Source organism: Furipterus horrens, unplaced genomic scaffold (genome assembly GCF_987537825.1).
Source record: "Furipterus horrens unplaced genomic scaffold, mFurHor1.1.pri manual_scaffold_1, whole genome shotgun sequence".
Lineage (NCBI taxonomy): Eukaryota > Metazoa > Chordata > Mammalia > Chiroptera > Furipteridae > Furipterus > Furipterus horrens.
This window is the reverse complement of record NW_028327171.1, coordinates 8,405,928-8,423,747: the sequence shown is the minus strand read 5'-3', so window position 1 is coordinate 8,423,747 and position 17,820 is coordinate 8,405,928. Positions and strand designations below refer to the sequence as shown.

The window sequence follows — 17,820 nt, the reverse complement described above, 5'->3', positions numbered from 1 at the left end:
AAGGTGAGGATTTCACTATAATCCTATGGGCATAAAAAGGATCAAAAGGACTTATTTCGAACTACCTCATGCCAATAAATTCTTAGGTGAAATGGACACAAACTCTTAAAATGAACCCCAAATAAGTACAAAACCTGAGTATACTTGTCTATTAAAGAAATCAAACTCATAATTTAAATCCTTCCCACAAAGAAACTGCAAGCACAGATGGATTCACTGGGGATTCTATTAAGTTTCTAAGGTAGAAATAAGGCCAACTCTGTATAAGCTCTCCCAGAAAAACTGCTTCTCTCCATTCCATCTAGTTGTTTTTCTGGGGTTTTGTTCTGTTCTTTGATTTGGGCCATATTTCTTTGTTTCTTCATTTTATCAGCCACCCTGTGTTTGTTTCTATGTATCAGGGAGAGCTGCTTTGACTCCCTGTCTTAGTAGCGTGGCCTATTGTAGAAAAGTTCACTGGTAAGCTGGGTGGGGCAGAACCCTAGGTAATCGCCAGAGCAGGGCAACACGTGTCGCCGCTCTGCCTCTGTGTTGGGGAGGGCTCGGAGAAGGGACAATGCCACTGCCTGGCCTCTGGGGTTTTGTCTGGGAGGAAGCTGTCTCCCAGAAGTGCAGAGAGTCCTAATCAAGATAGACCCAAAGAGGACCACATCATGACACATCATGATTAAAATGCCAAAGGTTAAAGATAAAGAGAGAATCTTAAAAGCAGCAAGAGAAAAGTGGAGTGTTACCTATAAAGGAATTCCCATAAGACTCTCAGCTGATTTCTCAGAAGAAACTTTGCAGGCAAGAAGGGATGGGCAAGAAGTATTCAAAGTGATGAAAAGCAATGACCTGTAACCTAGATTAATCTACCTAGTAAAGCTATCATTTAGAATGGAAGGGCAGATAAAGTGCTTCCTAGACAAGGTAAGCTAGAGGAGTTCATCATCACCAAACCCTTATTATATGAAATGTTAAAGGGACTTATTTAAGGAAAAGAAGATGATCAAAACTATGAACAATAAAATGCAATAAATTCACAACTATCAACAACTGAATCTCAAAAACTAAGTAAGCAAATAAAACAGAAACAGAATCATAGGTATGGGGATCATTTGGAGGGTTATCATTTGGGAGGGGAGAGGGGAGAATGGGGGAAAAGGTGCAGGGATTAAGCAGCATAACTGGTAGGTACAAAATAGACAGGGGGATGTAAAGGAAAAGGAGTAGTCAAAGAACTTATATGCATGACCCATGAACTAAGCAGGGGGATTGCTGGAGGGAATGGGGGGTATCGGACGGAGGTGGGTAAAGGGGGAAAAATTGGGACAATGATAGTAGCATAATCAATAAAATATATTTTTAAAAGAACTCTCCCAGAAAACACACACAGAAACCCTGGAACACTTCCCAACTCATTGTATGAGGCCAGATGAACATTATAAGAAAGAAAACTATGGACCAATATCCCTCAAACACTTCACAAAATATTTGCAAATTGAATCCAGAGCAAAAAGAAAATATACCATGGCCAAATGGAGTTTGTACTAGGAACGCAAGATTAGTTTAATGATTTAAAATTCATCAGTAAAACTCACTATTAATAGGATGGAGGAAAAAAAAACAACAACCCCACATGATTCTCATAATAGAGGCAGAAAAGGCATTTGACAAAATTCAACACCAATTTATAATTAAGACTCTCACTAAATTAGGAACAGAAAGAGAAAAAAAAAAAGCTCTCAACCCGATAAAGGACATCTAAAGAAAATTACAGCTAAAGTCATAATTGCTGGTGAAAGGCTACAACTGAGCACAAAGCAAGAATCTCCACTCTCACACCTCCCAGTCTTCTACTGGACTAGGTATCCTACCCAGTACAATAAGGCGAGGAAAAGAAATAAAAAGCTTCCTGATTTAAGAGCAAGAAGCAATTCTCTATAAGCAGATGTAAAATATTAGGGCAGCTACAGAAAGGTATTAGACCTAATAAGTGATAGTTTGGTTAAGTCACTACACAATAACAATTGTTGCTATAAACTAAAAATTATTGGAAATTAAAATTTAAAAATCCATTGACGATCGCACTAAAAATAGGAAATACTTGGTAATAAATTTATCAACATACATTTAAGAACTTTACACTGACGACTATAACACATTATTGAGAGACATTAAAAGAAACCTAAATGAGAGATATGCCATATGCGTGAATCAGAAGACTGAATTTTAAGACAGTAATTCTTCCCAAATTGTTCTATATATTTAATCCAGTTTCTGTCAGAATCCCAGTAGACTTTTCTTTTAGTAGCAATTGACGTACTGATTCTAAAGTTCATTTGAAAATAAAAGGAACCTGGAATAAGCAAAGCATTTTTGAAAACGAAGAAAAACCCTTGGATTTGTAGTTCCTGAATTCAAGACTTACTATATAAATCTACAGCAATCAAGATGGCGTGGCATCAGTTTAAGGACAGACATGTATGTTAACGCAACAGAATAGCGAGTCCTGAAAAAGACTCATACATATACGGTCAACTGATTTTTGGCAAAGGTGTCATGATAATTCAATGTGGAAAAGGATCGTCTTTTTAACCAACGGTCTGGAGTGAATGGTATTTGTATAGGGGAAATGAACCTCAATTCTTTTCTCTCCCATTTGAAGGTGGGCTAGATGTACAAAGCCAGACTGGGGGACATTCTATAGACGTCTCGAGAATGCCAAGGTCCTGACCAAGAGGGAAGTCTGAGAGGCTGTGAGAACAGAGAAGCCTGGGGAGATATGATAACTAACTGCCACGTGGGATCGCGGGCTGTCTACTGGAACAGAAAAAGCGTGCAGGAGGAGACAGATGAAACCCGAAAACAGTACAGGGTTTAGTTAATAACAATGTAAAAAAAATTATGATTAAGCCAAGGGATTAATAAGCTTTTATGTTAAAAGGTATTTTTGCGGTAGAAAAAGTTAGAATTCATTTTTATTCTAAATTTACTATCGAGAGAACTGCATTGTTTTCTTTTCCTTTCTTTTCTCCTCATCCGAGGATGTGCTCATTGATTTTAGACAGAGGGGTAGGAATGGAGAGAGGAAGAGAGAGAAACATCGACATGAGAGACATGGGTTGTTGCCTCTCGCATGCACCCCGACCGGGCACCAAACCCGCAACCTAGGCATGTGCCCTGACTGGGAATCAAACTGGAGACCTTCTGGCTAATGGGACGATGCTCCAACCAACTGAGCCATACCAGCTAGGGCCTGAATTGTTTTCCTAAAGAGCTACTCAAGCATTAAAGTGATTTAAAGTAACTAGTGCTCACACGTAAACATGGCCACCTGAAAGACAAGAAGCAGGCACAGAGGCATCGGTGCCTTACATGCACCATCTGGCAGGGTATGGGGTGACTTCAAAATCCTATTCTGTAGCCATCAAGCTCACAAAAAATTAAAATTAAGTTAACATTACATTTGGAAAGGGAAAATAAATCTCAACTCTTGCATCATGCCACACACAAAAATTAACTTGAAATGGGTCACAGACCTGCAAAAGCTAAAACCATAAAGCTGCTAAAAGAAAACAGAGGAGAGAACTTCCTGACGACGGGATAAACTAAGGGGTTCTTAGGACACAAAAACCAAAACCAAAAAAGAACCAATGGACGACTTAGGCCTAATCCAAAGTTAAGACTTCTGGTCATTAATTAAGAGACACTAATAAGACAATGAAAAGACAACTTGCAGACTGGGAGAAAATATTTATAATATTTATAATATCTGACAAAGGGTGTGCATCCCAAATACATCGGGAACACTCACAACTTGGTAATAAAAAGGAACCAACCGCCACCAGCACCAAATCAGAAAGGGTTTGAACAGACACTTCATTAAAGAATAATTATGAATGACCAGTAAACACTTGAAAGATCCTCACCGTCATTAATCACTAGGAAACACAGATTAAAACCTAATGCAATTCTGCCACACACCCATTAAATGAATAACAGAAAGACTGCCACTACCGAGTGTTGGGGACGAGGGAAGAGCTGGAACCCTCCCATACTGTGTGTGGGTGGGAATGCAAAATGGCGTAGCCACTTTGGAAAAACTGATAAGCAGTTTTTAAAAATAAAGTGAAACATGTGTTTACCCACATGACCCAGAAATCCCATAGCAATGAAAACATACGTCCTCACATACATGCTCACGGCAGCCCCACACGTAAAGCCCCACACTGGCAACAGCCCAGATGGCCTTCGGCAGGTGACTGGATAAGCAAGCTGTGGGCCTTCCCACCACGGAACATAACTCAGCAATAAAAATGGCTGAACGACTGATACACTCAACCCATGGGCGAGTCGAGAAGAGCACACATTACGTAATTTCTTTTATCTGATCCTCCTGAAAAGGCAGGTCTCATCTACGTGTCAGAAAGCAGGTCGGTTGCGGACAGAGGGGGTTCACGGGTGGGGGCACCAGAGAACTTTTTCAGGGGGTGTAAATGTTGTGCATCTCGGCTTTGGTCCTAGTTACAGGGGTGTCTAAGTTTTCCAAAGCTCATCAAAATATACGCTCCAATAGGAACGTTTTATGACGCAGAAGGCACACGTAAGTGAGAGCGATAAAAGGTCCGGGAGGAAGTGGGATTCTAACGCAACAGCACCGCTGACTCCTGAGGGTGGCTGGTTGCAAGTGGCCCACCTTTGCGACTCTCAGTCTAAACGGGTAGGTCAGGCATCGCCCTCAGGAGGACACAAGTGGACTCCTGCCCAGTGTCTGCTTAGTTCTTGGGGAGAAGGTTGGGGTGGGGGGTCCCTGAGGAACTATCATGAGCAGAGTATGAGGTCGTCTCTGCGGCTGTTTATGGCTTTAGATTACGTAAGCATACGGGGCTTTAGATGCTAATGTGCGACTGATAAGATATTCATCACATGGGGAGCCTGGAGCCTTCTTTCTTTTCTTTTAGTTTTTAAAATAATGGCAGGGCCTTACCAGAGAGTTGTTTGACGACCACTGGTCTCACCTTGTAGGGCGTGCTGCAAGAGAGAAGACAGTTCACGGTGAGATGCTGTCAAAGACGGCTGTGGCCCATCTGGTCCCAGAGATAAGCTCCCGGGTGAATTAGAATTCAGGGGATTAGGTGTTTTGTTTTTTGTTTTTAAAAACTAGTTCCTTTGGCTGTTCCGATCTTCCTCATCCAGAAGAATTCTAAATAGTTTCAGTATATGACTTAAATGATGAGCTTCCCTGTGATGTTCCTATTTGGGCAAGAAAACAAATCTTGTCCTCAGTACCAGTGGGGTGAACCACTGGTGCGATGACACACGGGCTGTGTGACTCCAGACCCCTCCTCTCTCCATGCCCCATTTTCTTTACACCCTGGGAATGTCTGTATCCCTCCTCCGAGGAGGTTCTTGAAGCCATTGTGGCAGAAACGGAGGGGATGGCATTGTCCAGAGGCAACACGTTTGTCAGCTGGTTGCCAGAGGATCCAGAACGGTCCCCTGTCCAGAAAGGAACGTTGGGCCAGGCAGCTCAAGGTCCCTCTGAGTGTTATCTGAACAAAGTTGGGAATGGTCTCTTCATAGATGTGGGCCGTTAGGGATCAGGGTTGCTTGACAATCAATCACTTTTCTCACAAGCTCCTCGAGGGCGCAGAAGCCACTCAGCCCGCTGTCAAATCAGAGCCTCTGACTTGGGTCAGTAGGTTGCAGGTTGTTTAGAACTCTGGTCTGAACATTTTCTGACCCGATGGAACAGCCAGGGGGCCTGGGGAGGGGGAGGGAACCTCGGTGGGTTCTTGCCACAGGGAAGAGCCGGAGTTCAGCAGAGATGGGGACCGCTCAGGTGTCTGTGGTGGGCACATGATCATGTATGTGGACACCAGTGTTTTAAGGAGGATTTAGGCCACTCTGATGGACATCCTATGGCTAACAGGCCCTTGAGAATGCCATGCTGGGGAACGGCGCTGAAAGCCGTGCTTGAGGCTGAATTTTTCGGAAGGCCGATAGGACTAGACTTAGGGTTAACTGGAGGCATAAACCAGGAGTCTGTGCATGGGGAGCCTGGACCAGAGATATGACAGTCTGAGCTACAGATCCACTGAGGAAACCAAGGAAGGTATTAAGGCAGGGTGTATTTGAAAGGAAGACTCAGAAGGTCCTGGTGTTTGGTTTGAAATGAGCCACAACATTCAAACCGAAGAGATGGGACAACTGGGACCCCCATGTCTGATCACTCAAGAGCCCTTGGAATTTGGGGATGAGATCATGAACAGCCCACCCTGTGGGTGGGAAATGGGGGGTGACGATGGCACTGGCGTGCAGCCTTCCCCACAGATGGGGCCTGAGCCTGGGGCTGGGGGCGGGGAGGTGACAAGGCTGAAAGTGTCGTCAGAAGTGGAGGGAGCTCCAGGGACACCACCTGACTCACTGCATCATTGACACTGACCTGGCTGCTGCTGCTAACAAGAAACAACACGAACCCAGCACGTTTCCTAGAAGGGAAGGCCCTGTGGCCTGTAGATGTGACTCTGGCCACTGGCGGGCTGAGCACCAACCTGGGGTCAAGCGTCACCCCTCAGGGCTTCCACACTTCGTATCAGCGGTTCTCACCTGGTCTGCTCAGGGGAATCCCTCACAAAGCCCCACTTAATTGGTCCTAGCAGCCAGGGCTGAACATCACAGGTTTAGCTGGACAAGTTTATGCTGTGTGTTTGCAAGGGACAGGACCCGATATGGCAGCTGGAGAGGAGGAAGGGAGAGGGATGATGGGGACAGGGAGGCCGTGCTGGGGCTGCTCAGACGTGACTCCGGGAGAGATGAGCCAGCTGAGGACACCTCTGAGAGCACTGCCTGTCACAGGCGAGAGTGGGAAGTAGACAGAGAAGTGGGGGTGGCAGGTCCCCAAGTGGGAAAGGTCACATCTCAAATGCAGGGGGAAAGCAAGGGGCTGAGGCTGGGCAAAAAGCACAGTGGTCAAAATGGGGGTTCTGCCGGGGTCCTGACCAACATCCTCAGTCACCTGGGAACCTGTAGAAATGCCGATTCTGCACCCAGACCTGGAGAATCAGAGCCTGATGAGGGAGACAGGGTGGGGAGGGGCGTTTTGCTACAACAAGCCAGTAGTGCTGACCACCGGGCAGAGGCTGATGACCTTGGCGAGGACAACCAACAGCTCCGTAAAGAGAACATGGTAGACACCTCATGAACCAGGGTTCCTACCCTCTGACCGCTGACATTGAGCAGGTCCGTTTCTGGGGTGGGGCCGTCCTGTGTGTGGGGGGGACATTCAGCTGTACCCTAACCCCTGCCCACTGGATGCCAGTAAACCCCCTTCCCCCGCTTGTGACAGGCATCATGTCTCCAGACACTGCCAGATGTCCCCCCACCCCTGCTGAGAAGTGCTGGCACAGAGTAAAGTACCAAACCTGTGATAATGAGTGACAGGTTCTGAATAGACAGACTGCAAACTGTTTCCGTAGGATTCAGGAAAATGCAGTTTCGCTCAGAGACCAGCTTGCCCTGACAAGGCTCTGGTCTGAGTGACGAGATCCTTCTCGTTTTGTGGACAAGTCACAGTGACATGTCGACTTTCCTTCTGAAGTGAGCTGGAGCTGATGCTAAAATTTCCAAGAATTTCACTGGAGTCTTTAGGGAGCCAATTAGCACCACTCCTTCCGGGGGGCCCGGGGCCCATCATAAGGGGGCAGAAGGGATACTGATGGGCACAACAGCAGGGGGAGGACTGGCTGAGACACCTCGGTGCAAGGGGAAGGCCAGTGCCGGCCAGAGTCCCCCCGGGACTTTGTACCTGCCCCAGGGTGTTATCTGACCTGCTCCATGCTCCGAAGCCTCGGCTGTCCTCAGGAGGACTGCACCCTTGCCTGGGGTTGGGGGATTCTGCACCCAGCCTAGGATGGGTGGCTGGAAGGCTGGCTTCTGGGGGCAGGAGGAAGAGCAGGTGTCCATCCCTGGGAGCTTAGGTGTGCACATACCTGGGGTGGGGTGAACCTGCAAGGGAGGTCCCAGAGCACCTATCACGGGGAGCCTGAATATTTCCAAGCTGTCATTAAGCAGCAATGAGCCCTCCAGTCAGTGAGTATGAAAGTGTCTGCCTGGTGCAGGCTTTCTCCTGTGGTATCAGAAAAGCTGGCGTGGCTCAGTCGATGGGACACCCCGATGATTGGATTAACACATGTCTCCTGGAGCAGGTGTTCAGTGAGGACCAGGAAATACAGACTGGGGACCCAAGGGGCACCCCCACACCCAATCACACTCCTGTTCCCTGCAGAGAATGCAGTTTGAAAGCTGCCTTGCCCAGTTGCTAGGATGAAGTGGGGACCGCTGAGGACTTTGCAGGCTGATGGGCAAAGGGGTCAGCCAGGGACAGAGGGGCCGTGGCTCAGAGTCCTTGTCCTTCCTTCCTCTGGCCACACACAGCCCAGCTTTACTGAATGCACTTATATTCGCAAACACGTTCACTGCTGACCCCCTCTCCCAGTCCCCGCCCTTCACCTCCTGTCCAGAGCTTCCTCCCCTCCCCAGTGCAGAGAGGAGTTCCATGAACACAAGTTCATCAACACCAGGGTTCGTTCCAGGGGAAAACTCCCCCAGGGGCTCTGCTCAGGGGCCGTCCTGCTCCCCTTTCTGAGGTAGACAGGGTGGTGGGGGTTAAGGATCCCAGGCCTGCTTCCACTATTCTTCTTTCAGCCTCTGTGCCTCAGCTTCCCCATCTGGGCTCACAGGGCTCTTGCTGGGAGCTGAATCTGGAGTCCTGGCACGTTCCTGGCATGCTTACCATTGTTACCGTCTTGGTAAGGAAGCAGCCGAATAAAGCCACCTTCCTCGTCGCGTCCCGCCCCCACCCTCCCATCTTTGGTTTGAATTCAGACTTCTACAGCAGTAACTTACGAAAACAACCACAGAGAGCCTTGTGTGGGGGAGGAAAAGTGTCAGAGACACCACAGAGACAGTATGGGACGAAGCCACCGGCCACTTACCGTTCGGAATTTGCGGGCATAGTGGGGTCAATGGAGACCATGGCATCATCTGTGGTCAGCAGGGAGATGGTTGTGTTCCTGGAAGACACGCCAAGTTAGTGCCTTCACCCATGATGGTCTCCCTGGGGCGCACCCTTGACTGAGCCTCACGTGAGAGAGGAGCCCGGAAACCCAGGGCCAGAGGACCTGCCCTTCAGGCACAAGGCTCCGTTTGTGAATAAAGCGGAATGGCGAACAATCCTAAGTGCTTCACGGACTTCCACGTAACTTATAATGGGAATTGGAGGAAGTCTAATTTACCGAGTTGGAAGATTAAATAAAACTGGGGTAAAATGGAAATAAACATTGTACCGGCCGATGACGGATTCAGTTTGCCTTCCTACTTCATGGCTTTGGGAGTCCACCTAACAGGCCCGATTGCTCCTACAAACCAGTTTCAAGTGGGGAAGCTGACTCTTCTTCCAGCCTTTCACCCCAGGGCACCTCCTGGGAGTGGTGTTGCCTGACCCACATTACCTGCTCTGTCTGGCCTTCAGCTGTGTGTTTTTAAAATCTGTGCAGTTGGGGGGTGACATGCAAATCTCCGGTTGTTCTAAAGCATAATATGTACGTATTTCTTAGCCCAGTGCTCAGTAAAAGATGCCCACTCTGCGGGCTATTTTTGCTGCTACAAAGTGCCTGCCATTTGCTGTAATTTCAGCTCCAGAATCCCTTCCCTCACCTATCTGTGAAAGACTCCCACGGTCCTTCTCACTCACCTTCTCTGACCCCGGACCCTGGCTTTAAAGCCAAAACTACTCCGGATCACTCTATCATCAACAAGTTACCGCAGAAAAATCCACTTGCTCTAATATTTGGGAAAATAACTCCTATGGAATTCTGACAGTTCTATAAGGTACATAACTGGTCTTTGACTCATTTCTGAAGTTAGTCTCTTCCCAAGTATGGATCTGTGATGACCCCCCTGAAACAGAAAAGACACTTGCTAGACCGTTTGAAGGTGGGGGATCAAAGCCAAACACAGTCTCCCTCCTTCATCCTTTCTCCAAAAGCAAATGAATGAAGGAAAGAAAAAAGAAACCTCTTATGGTTCTTGCTGCCTAACCACCCAATGGTTTCCTCCTTGCAGATGCCGAGGTGCCTGCAGGAAGGCTGTGCCTAAAACCTCCAGGGTTTCATTCACGGATCTGAAAGAGCTCCTGCAGCCAGTGAGGTGGGCTTCCACTCCTCTCATCTCTCCTCCTCCTCCTCCTCTGGCGACCCGCCCTCCCCAGGTGCCTTCCTGTCAAGGTGAACGGAAAGACATGGAGGCAGAATGGCGCCCTTTCAGCAGGGCGAGGCTGGACCACTCACCGAGGCAGCCCCGTAGCGATGCAGAAGAGGTCCATGATGTCGCTGGAGTTGCAGTACTTGCTAAATACAACCTGCAAGACAGAGGGACAGGCCGTGAGGAGTGGCAGGAGTGGGATGACCAGTTCCCATGCTGATGTCAGGGTCCTTAGGTTTATTTAAAATAAAAAAACAAAAACGTAACCTTGGGCACTGGAATGTTATACAAAGTCCTCCTCCTCATTCAGTGCATTTAGAGGTTGTGACAAACTTCATTCCTTTACCATTGAAAAGGGTTGTGAAAACAAAGCCATCACCCACGTACACACCATGTGCCTGTCCTTGGTGGCGCCTGACTCACTGAAGACAGCCTTGGCTTAGTGATGGCTCATCACAGGGAGTCCCCAATGGCCTCAGGAAGGCCTTTATGTTAAAAAACAAAAATTGTTTGATGGTCTTTAACTTAAAAAAAAAATTGCCTTCTAGAGTTCAGGGCTGAGGTTGTATGACTAAATCGAAGAGGAAATCACAGCGAGGAGGCATTTGGTATGAACCACGGTTCCCAGCGCAGAATGAATCACGTGGAGGCGCACACCGCCTGGATGCCCACCCAGTCCACGGAGGAGAACACATTGGCATTAACATCTTCTGTTCAAGGGGTACCGAGTCCCACCCCGGGGGACTCCAAGTACAGTGAGGGGGATGTTCTTCAAGGCTGGACAGGGCACGGGACAGTCCACGCTGCAGCCCCGTTTTCACCATGATCAATGTTTTCCTTCAGCGCTTCCCTGCCCCTGCGCCCTGTGTGCTCACCAGCATGAGCCTGGGCTGGGCAGAGAAGCAAGCCTGAGTGGGTGGTGATTTTCCATCTGAGATCAGCCTGCCTCCTCTTTATTGGAAACAGTTAACTGTAATGAGCAGATACTTCCCCCCATAAACACAACCCTTCTGTGACTAACACCACTTCCTGTGTGCTGACGGCCTGGCCACACTGAGACAAAGTCACGGTCAGTGACGATGCTCTGAGTCTGCACTGTCCGCCCTGCAGCCACTGTCCTGGCTCAGTCCTGGTCCCTTGCAGCAACCGATCCCTGCACTGGTCTTGGCTTCTGGTCTTGCCCCAGGGCCCAGCCTTGGTTTCCAGAACTCTGGTCTAGGTGTGACACAGAAGGCCCGCCTCCTCGCCTGTGCATGTGAGGCTCGAGTCCTTGCCACGCTCCTATCTCGGGCCTCCACGCCAGTCCATGGGCATCCCCACACCTGGCTCTCTGCTCCGGCCACTGCTCTGGTCCTTCCTCCTCTCCTTTCCTTATTCTCTCTGTTCCTGGCCATCAGGACTCAGCAGCGACTTCTTCATAAAGGCTCCTGACCCCATGGCCGAGAAGTCTTGCCTTTGACCGTGGCCAGGCCCAGGTTTCCATGAGAGCACACCCCCAGCGGCCCCCAGCACAGGCCCTGGTGTTTCTCGCTGTGCTGTAAAGGGTGTGGGGTGGGAGGGCTGTGTCTGCGGTCCTGGCCACTCACCCACTGACTTGGGAACCTCTCTGACTTTCCTATCTTGAACGTTTGTGAAATTCATTTCCATTGCTGGGCTGAAGTCGTATGTCCTGCGTAGGTCAGGTGGCGCTTTTGGTAGTTCTTCAAGGCAGACGTAACACCTTTATAAAGCTCCCCGCCCCTGGAGGGGCTCCCATGCATGGACACTATTATGTCTAGTGGGGGTCCTGTCCCAGCCCTTCAGAGTTCATGGGGGCTGGGGGTGGAAATGATCTCAGGGGTTATTTCTCTCCAGTCCACCTGGCAAGACAGCTTCAAACCATGGGCTTTCAGAGGCCTGACTGAAGGAGTCATTATCAACAATCGCACCTCAAAAGGTGAGGGGACCGCTAACAGGATCACAGCCTCTTACGACTGAGGAGCTCCCTGACTTTGCCAGAAGAAACTGCACTTTGCCAGGAGCCCCCATTCTGCTGTAGTGGTTGGGATGATGGCATGGGAGCCTGGCTGCCTGGTGACCCTGGAATGCTCCCCCTGCCTCTTGCCTCTGTGACTTGAGCAAGCTACTTGGCTTCTTGGCACTTCAATTTTATCTTCTATAAAACAGGCAAAAGCATGTTGCTGTCACCCACAGATGGCTTGTTTGACTCAGACACTTGCCTGAAGGCCCTGAGATCAGCTGGAGGCCAGTCTGTGACTTCACTGAAAAAGGACCACCTCAGGACCCCAGAGAAAAGGACCTTGGGGACAGGTGTCTCATGGCCTCGTCTGGACAACGTTCAGACCATTCCAGTGGGCGGAGCGGGATTTCCAGAACTCTTTTTAGTTAAAAGACAGACAGCTGGATGGCATGGCTAACCCGGCGCCCAGCGGGCGGAGAATGAGGGACAGTCCACTGTGCTCTCTTGTCTACTGTGCTGTGGGAGTTGTTTTAGTGGTTCGTTTTCTGGATTGACACGGAGCCTTTTCTCTTTCTTCTTCAGCTGTCCGTAACTCTTAACAACCTAATAGATTCTTCTGCAAACCGAGAAGAAACAGTTTTAAATGATATCTTAATTTTATGGTCTGCCCTCCCCTAATGCAGAAACTTTTAGTAAGTTTTTACTTTTCACAGCCATGTTGTTATCTGCCAAGTGTCCCTAAGAACCTAAGAATCTGTCCTCCTTTTTACCAGGATCGTTGGCAGCCGTCCGTCTCGAGAGACGATGGTGTAGCTTCTTAAAAGTCTATCTGCACCGCCGAGAATGGCTGTGCAGTCCGACTCGGGGGTGACACGGTATCTGTCTCCTCCCGTGTTGAATCGACATCTTGCGATGATGCTGGAGTGTCCTCTCCAGTGAAGCTGAAGCTACAGAGCCTGGGCAGGGTGATATGGAGGGTCTGCTGTTGCCCATGCAGCAGATCCCCCCTCTCTTCGCAGCTGAAGGGTCCAAGGGAAAGACGGAGTCAATACAGCTTGGCTTCAGGTGCGCCGCAGGAGTTGCCGGTGTTGACTACAACGTCAAACCGCCTTAGGGACTCCGGCTCCGGATTTTCTGTCGGGGTTTACTCCCTTAGCCTTTCCCCTGAAGAGGTATGCCGCAAGGCAGCGGAGGTTTTTTGGAGTCAGAGTTTTCCTTCTCTGATGTGCCCTGACTGGAAGATCGAACCAGCGACACTTAGCTCGCAGGCCGACGCTCAATCCACTGAGCCAAACCAGGATATACTTGGGGAAATTGGTTTTGTAACCAATCTGCTCATTTGCTCAGCTGTGGCCAGACTCTTGTAAGGAGCCAAGCGTGACTACAAGGAACTTGGTGCTCGCAAAGCCCTCCCCGGGGGACTGACCTGGTCCTTGGCCCCCAAGCTCCTGCCGCTCAGTCAGGAAGAAAGGCCAGCAGTGGCAGCATGGGGGCCTTGGGATATTCTGGGGACCCTGACAAGAGATGCGTTCACCCAGATTTGTAAGAGAGTTTTGTTCTCTGGCCTTTGGTCTCGGGACACCAGACAACAGAAGCTTTGACAAGCCCCACTGTGAAGCCTCCTAGCGAAGTAAGGACAGGAAGGCCCATATGGCAGACCGACCATCTTGCTGCCCGTACAAACCATCCAGCCAGACCTAGTGAGGCCAGCCTCGATCTGCGGTCCAGAATAAGCTTCCTTGCAGATTACTTCTGACAACAGGCTTGGAGGCTGTATGGAAGTTTGGGATAAGAAGAAAAGATCCCGTGGGGTGTCTCCAGTGGTAAGCCACGCTGTGTCCATTGGCAAATGCCTTTCAGTACGCTGCATATAAATGCAAGCTTCTTTGATTTCTGTTTTAAACTGGTTGTTAAAGCTTACCACCTCCCTCGCTCAACTAATGCGTTGGGTAAAAATCTTTGATGCGTGGCTGTTTTATACCTTTGCCTTGCTTATTTAGTTTGTTAATGAGCCTCCATAGGGCCCAGGCAGTGAGAGGCAGGGCTAAAGCTGCAGGTGCGTCCTAATGGCAGGTGTGCCATGCTTGGGTGGCCTGGGAGGACTCCCTGCCGCCCCTGAGGAAGGCTTGTCAGGGGGGCACAAGGCTTTTTGTTCCCATGCTGAATCATTTTGCAAATCCTTTATCCAGAAACAAAGAGCACAAAGAGGGGCGTGCGATGATAAAATAAAATTTTAAAATGAGATGTGGAGGCAGTAAGATTAATGGAAAAATAAAGGTTCTTGTACTTTTGTGCAACTCAAGGCAAATCGGGGCTGGAGTTCACGAGAGAGCAAGGCAGGTCACCCCAAACTCTTTTATGTGGTTTGACTGGCAGCCCGTGATATTAAAACAAGACCAGAGAAGTAAATGAGAAGGCAGAGGCCTCTCGTCCCCTGGATAGTGATCTTCTCTCCTATGCAGCTGGGCCTGGGAGTGTCGGGAATTGGGAGCCCTCCCGCCGTCTGCATCGCAGAATAACTGATACCCACTGAGCGTGAACCACAGGCCATGCCCCATGCTAAGGGATCCCCACGAGGACATTGAGGCACACGGAGCCACACGAGGCTCCCACAGGCCCAGCCAATGAACGGCGGTCAGGATTGCATCCCGGGCCACCTGGCCAGGGCTCACACCTGAACACAATCCTTGCATGTCTTCTGATGTCTAGACTCAAACCAGCTGCCTAGCAGTGGTGCAGTGGCAGGAGCTGGAGGTCCAGCGATTGTTCCCACGTTATTCCTTCTGTCTATTGTTTTCTCTTTCACCCCCCCCCCCCCCAATAAGCAAGACCATTCTGTAAATGGAGTGGATCGTATCAGCTCTGCCACCTCTCAGGGCCACAATGAGAAACACGCGAGGGGACATGTTTGAAAGGAATCACTCAGAACACCCCTGGCTCGAACACAAAATTCAATGCCATACCATCTCTGGCGCCCATGAATCTCACGGTCCCTGCTTGTTCTAATACCTTGATTCTGGATGTGAGTCTTCAGGGGTCTCTGAAATGCCAGACGCATCATCTGGCCACCTTTGTTTGGGACCCAATTTTATGTTAGTGGGAATTCAATCTGCAGTACTTCCACAGCTTGAAGAAAGAATGTCTAACCTAGCTCCTCTGTGTCCTGTGTTTCTTGGGGAGGGAACTGCCTTTGACTCTGGAAAGTCAAGAACGGAGGCCTGGGGGCCCCCAACCCAAGCTGTATGCTCACAACTGTACATCCTCTGCTTTGTTGGGACCGGGCAACAGCCAATCAAGACAAGGAAGAGAGGCAAGTGTTACTGGAGCGCACACAGGTTGACTGGATTTTCTGGCTCGGCTCCGGGTTGAAACTGGCCTTGACCCCTCTGTGTTGGAGAGCCCAAACGGTGGGGTCTTGTGCTCTGGGCAGGACTGTACCTAGCTGGTTGGGTGAGCACCTTTCTGGTAGACGCCCTCTAGGCCTGTCCTTGCCAGTGGGGGCTTAGGAGTGAGACCCCAGGAGTCTGCAGTGGCCAGCCCATACCTAGCATAATATGGGGGGCCGCTACCAACTGGTTCTCCAGCACACTCCCTACAGCCCTGGACAGGCAGTCCTGGCTCTGGGAGACCCTGCCCCATCCCTAAGGGCTGACCTATGACTGGCCATCACCCAATCACCTTTTCTCACCAGAACTTCTCCTAAGTGATTCAGAGCTGGTGGCAACTGGGGTGAACACCTGGTCACGGGGAACCTGCCGTTGATTGACCACACCAGCCGCCCAGATGAATAAGGAGGCGCAGCTCCTGGAGAAGAGACGAGGGGGAGAGGCCGGTCACAGAGGACAGAGGGAGGGAAGCAGAGAGCCCAGGAGACCCCAAGACTTCCTGGCACCCTGGATCTGGGGCTTTTACTGGGGACTCACAGTGTCCTTACAGGAGCTCTGGGTGAGCCCCCCTTCCTGCACCCATCAACCCCCCTACACAAACCCTTCTTGAACCGGCATAAGAACGCTTCTGTTTCTTGGTATCAGAAGCACCTCGACCGATACCCTTAGCCGAACAGAACTGGTAACTGTGGAGAAGGTGGCTAGGGGGCTGCCAAAGCCGCGTCTGGGTGGCCTCTGGGTTAGAGACAGGACAGGGCCGTTTCTAAAAGCCTGGGAGTAACTTCTTCTCAGTTCTGAGTCCAGAGACCTCTCCCTGAGGCAGGACTCTACTGATAAAAAGCAGAGGTTCTGTGTTTCTCTTTCTCCCCCCGGATACCCCGCTCAGGGGCTCATGGAGGGGAGGACGCAGGAGGGGGCCCCTCCTGGGCCCGTCTTCCAGTCCCACGCTGTGCGGTTTGTGCCAGAAGCCAGGGGGACGAGGAGTCCCCAGACGGCCGGGCAGGTCCCAGTGATCACATTTGCCTGTTATAAGGTTAGGTGGTGAGGGTCTGACTGACGCTGAGCTGGAGGTTCCTGGGAACTTTCCACCAGAAGTGTGGCCGGGCCTCTCAGTGAGATGCACAGTGAGGACTTGGAAGAACGTTGCAAAGGGAGAGGAGACGGAGTGAATAAGAAGCTGGTGGAAGGTTCTGGAGTGGAAACGGGACCCCGATGATGTGAGCACTGAACAGGAGAAAGGACACAGGTGATATCAGCAGTGACATGGCTGTGGGGCTGGGTGTCCAGGCTTCAGCAAGACCGACAGGCGAGGAGGCGTTCACACACAGACTGAGGCAGCCCCACCGGTGCCAGACCCTTCCCGGAAGGTTCTTCCCCTCACCGAGAGGGGCCTGGCATTGGGGCTTCCTCACCCGTGGCCTGTGGGGAGAAGCCAGGCTCGATTTTGTCCCCTGCTGATTCAGGATGGCCCTTTCCTGGCTCACTGCAGGGTGCTTTCGTAGATATGAACGGTATTGTAATAAAGGCCCATTTTCAGTTTGGAGGGACTAGTCCTTTAATTCTGCAGCAGGACCCGCCGCGGGGAAGCTGCCCAGACTGTGTCGCATGCAGGCTTTATGAAGCCCAGGCTCCAACCTGGCACCAGGGAGGGCAGGGAGGTGTGCACCACCACTTGGGGCGGGGAGGGTCCTCCCTGACTCCATGTGTGACCTTGACCGAGGAATGTGGCAGGCCCAGCATCTGCTTCCACGCCCACCCGGCCGTGCCCACAGGAGCTCATGGCTGCCACACCGTTTGTTTTCAGATGTGGAGGCCGTGCTTGTCTGTGTGCCCAGAGCCCAGGTGAGCGCTGCCCAGCAGGTGCTCTCTCCCATTTCTGCCAGGTACCAGGTCTGGTTTTTGGAGGGTGGCTGCTCCCTCCCTTACATACGTGACTTAAATTCATGTAGGAATTCACCCTCGCGAAAACGTTTTAAAAGAAAGCATTAAGCTGGTCTTAACGTTCATCATCCGCTCTGCTTTTTCTTCTTGCCTTTGTCTTTTTCGGGTGTTTGGCCAAGTTGCTATTGAGGGTGCACAGCCCAGAGCCGGGCCCCTGTGGTCCCAGGCGAACAGGACAAGTTGGTGGCCGGGGAGAGGGAAGCCCGAGGGAGACTCTAGTGCTGGAGCGCACGGAAGGAATGCATGAGGAAGCACAGGTGCGCCACACGTAAAAATGACTTGTCA

General features: G+C 50.3%; 1 protein-coding gene across 2 annotated transcripts in view; it reads right to left on the bottom strand.

Annotated features, from left to right (window-relative positions):
* Positions 1–17,820, bottom strand: part of PDE9A (phosphodiesterase 9A) — an 89,970-nt gene that overhangs the window by 56,562 nt on the left and 15,588 nt on the right. For both annotated transcript variants that reach the window (XR_016510044.1, XM_090271947.1), the window contains exons 2-4: positions 10,335–10,405; positions 8,982–9,059; positions 4,973–5,016 (exon numbers count right to left, since the gene is read on the bottom strand). Coding sequence is in view for 1 of the 2 variants with exons in the window: in XM_090271947.1 (XP_090128073.1) it covers positions 4,973–5,016; positions 8,982–9,059; positions 10,335–10,405 (193 nt within the window). In the remaining variant the exon portion in view is untranslated. The remainder of the gene's footprint in view (positions 1–4,972; positions 5,017–8,981; positions 9,060–10,334; positions 10,406–17,820) is intronic.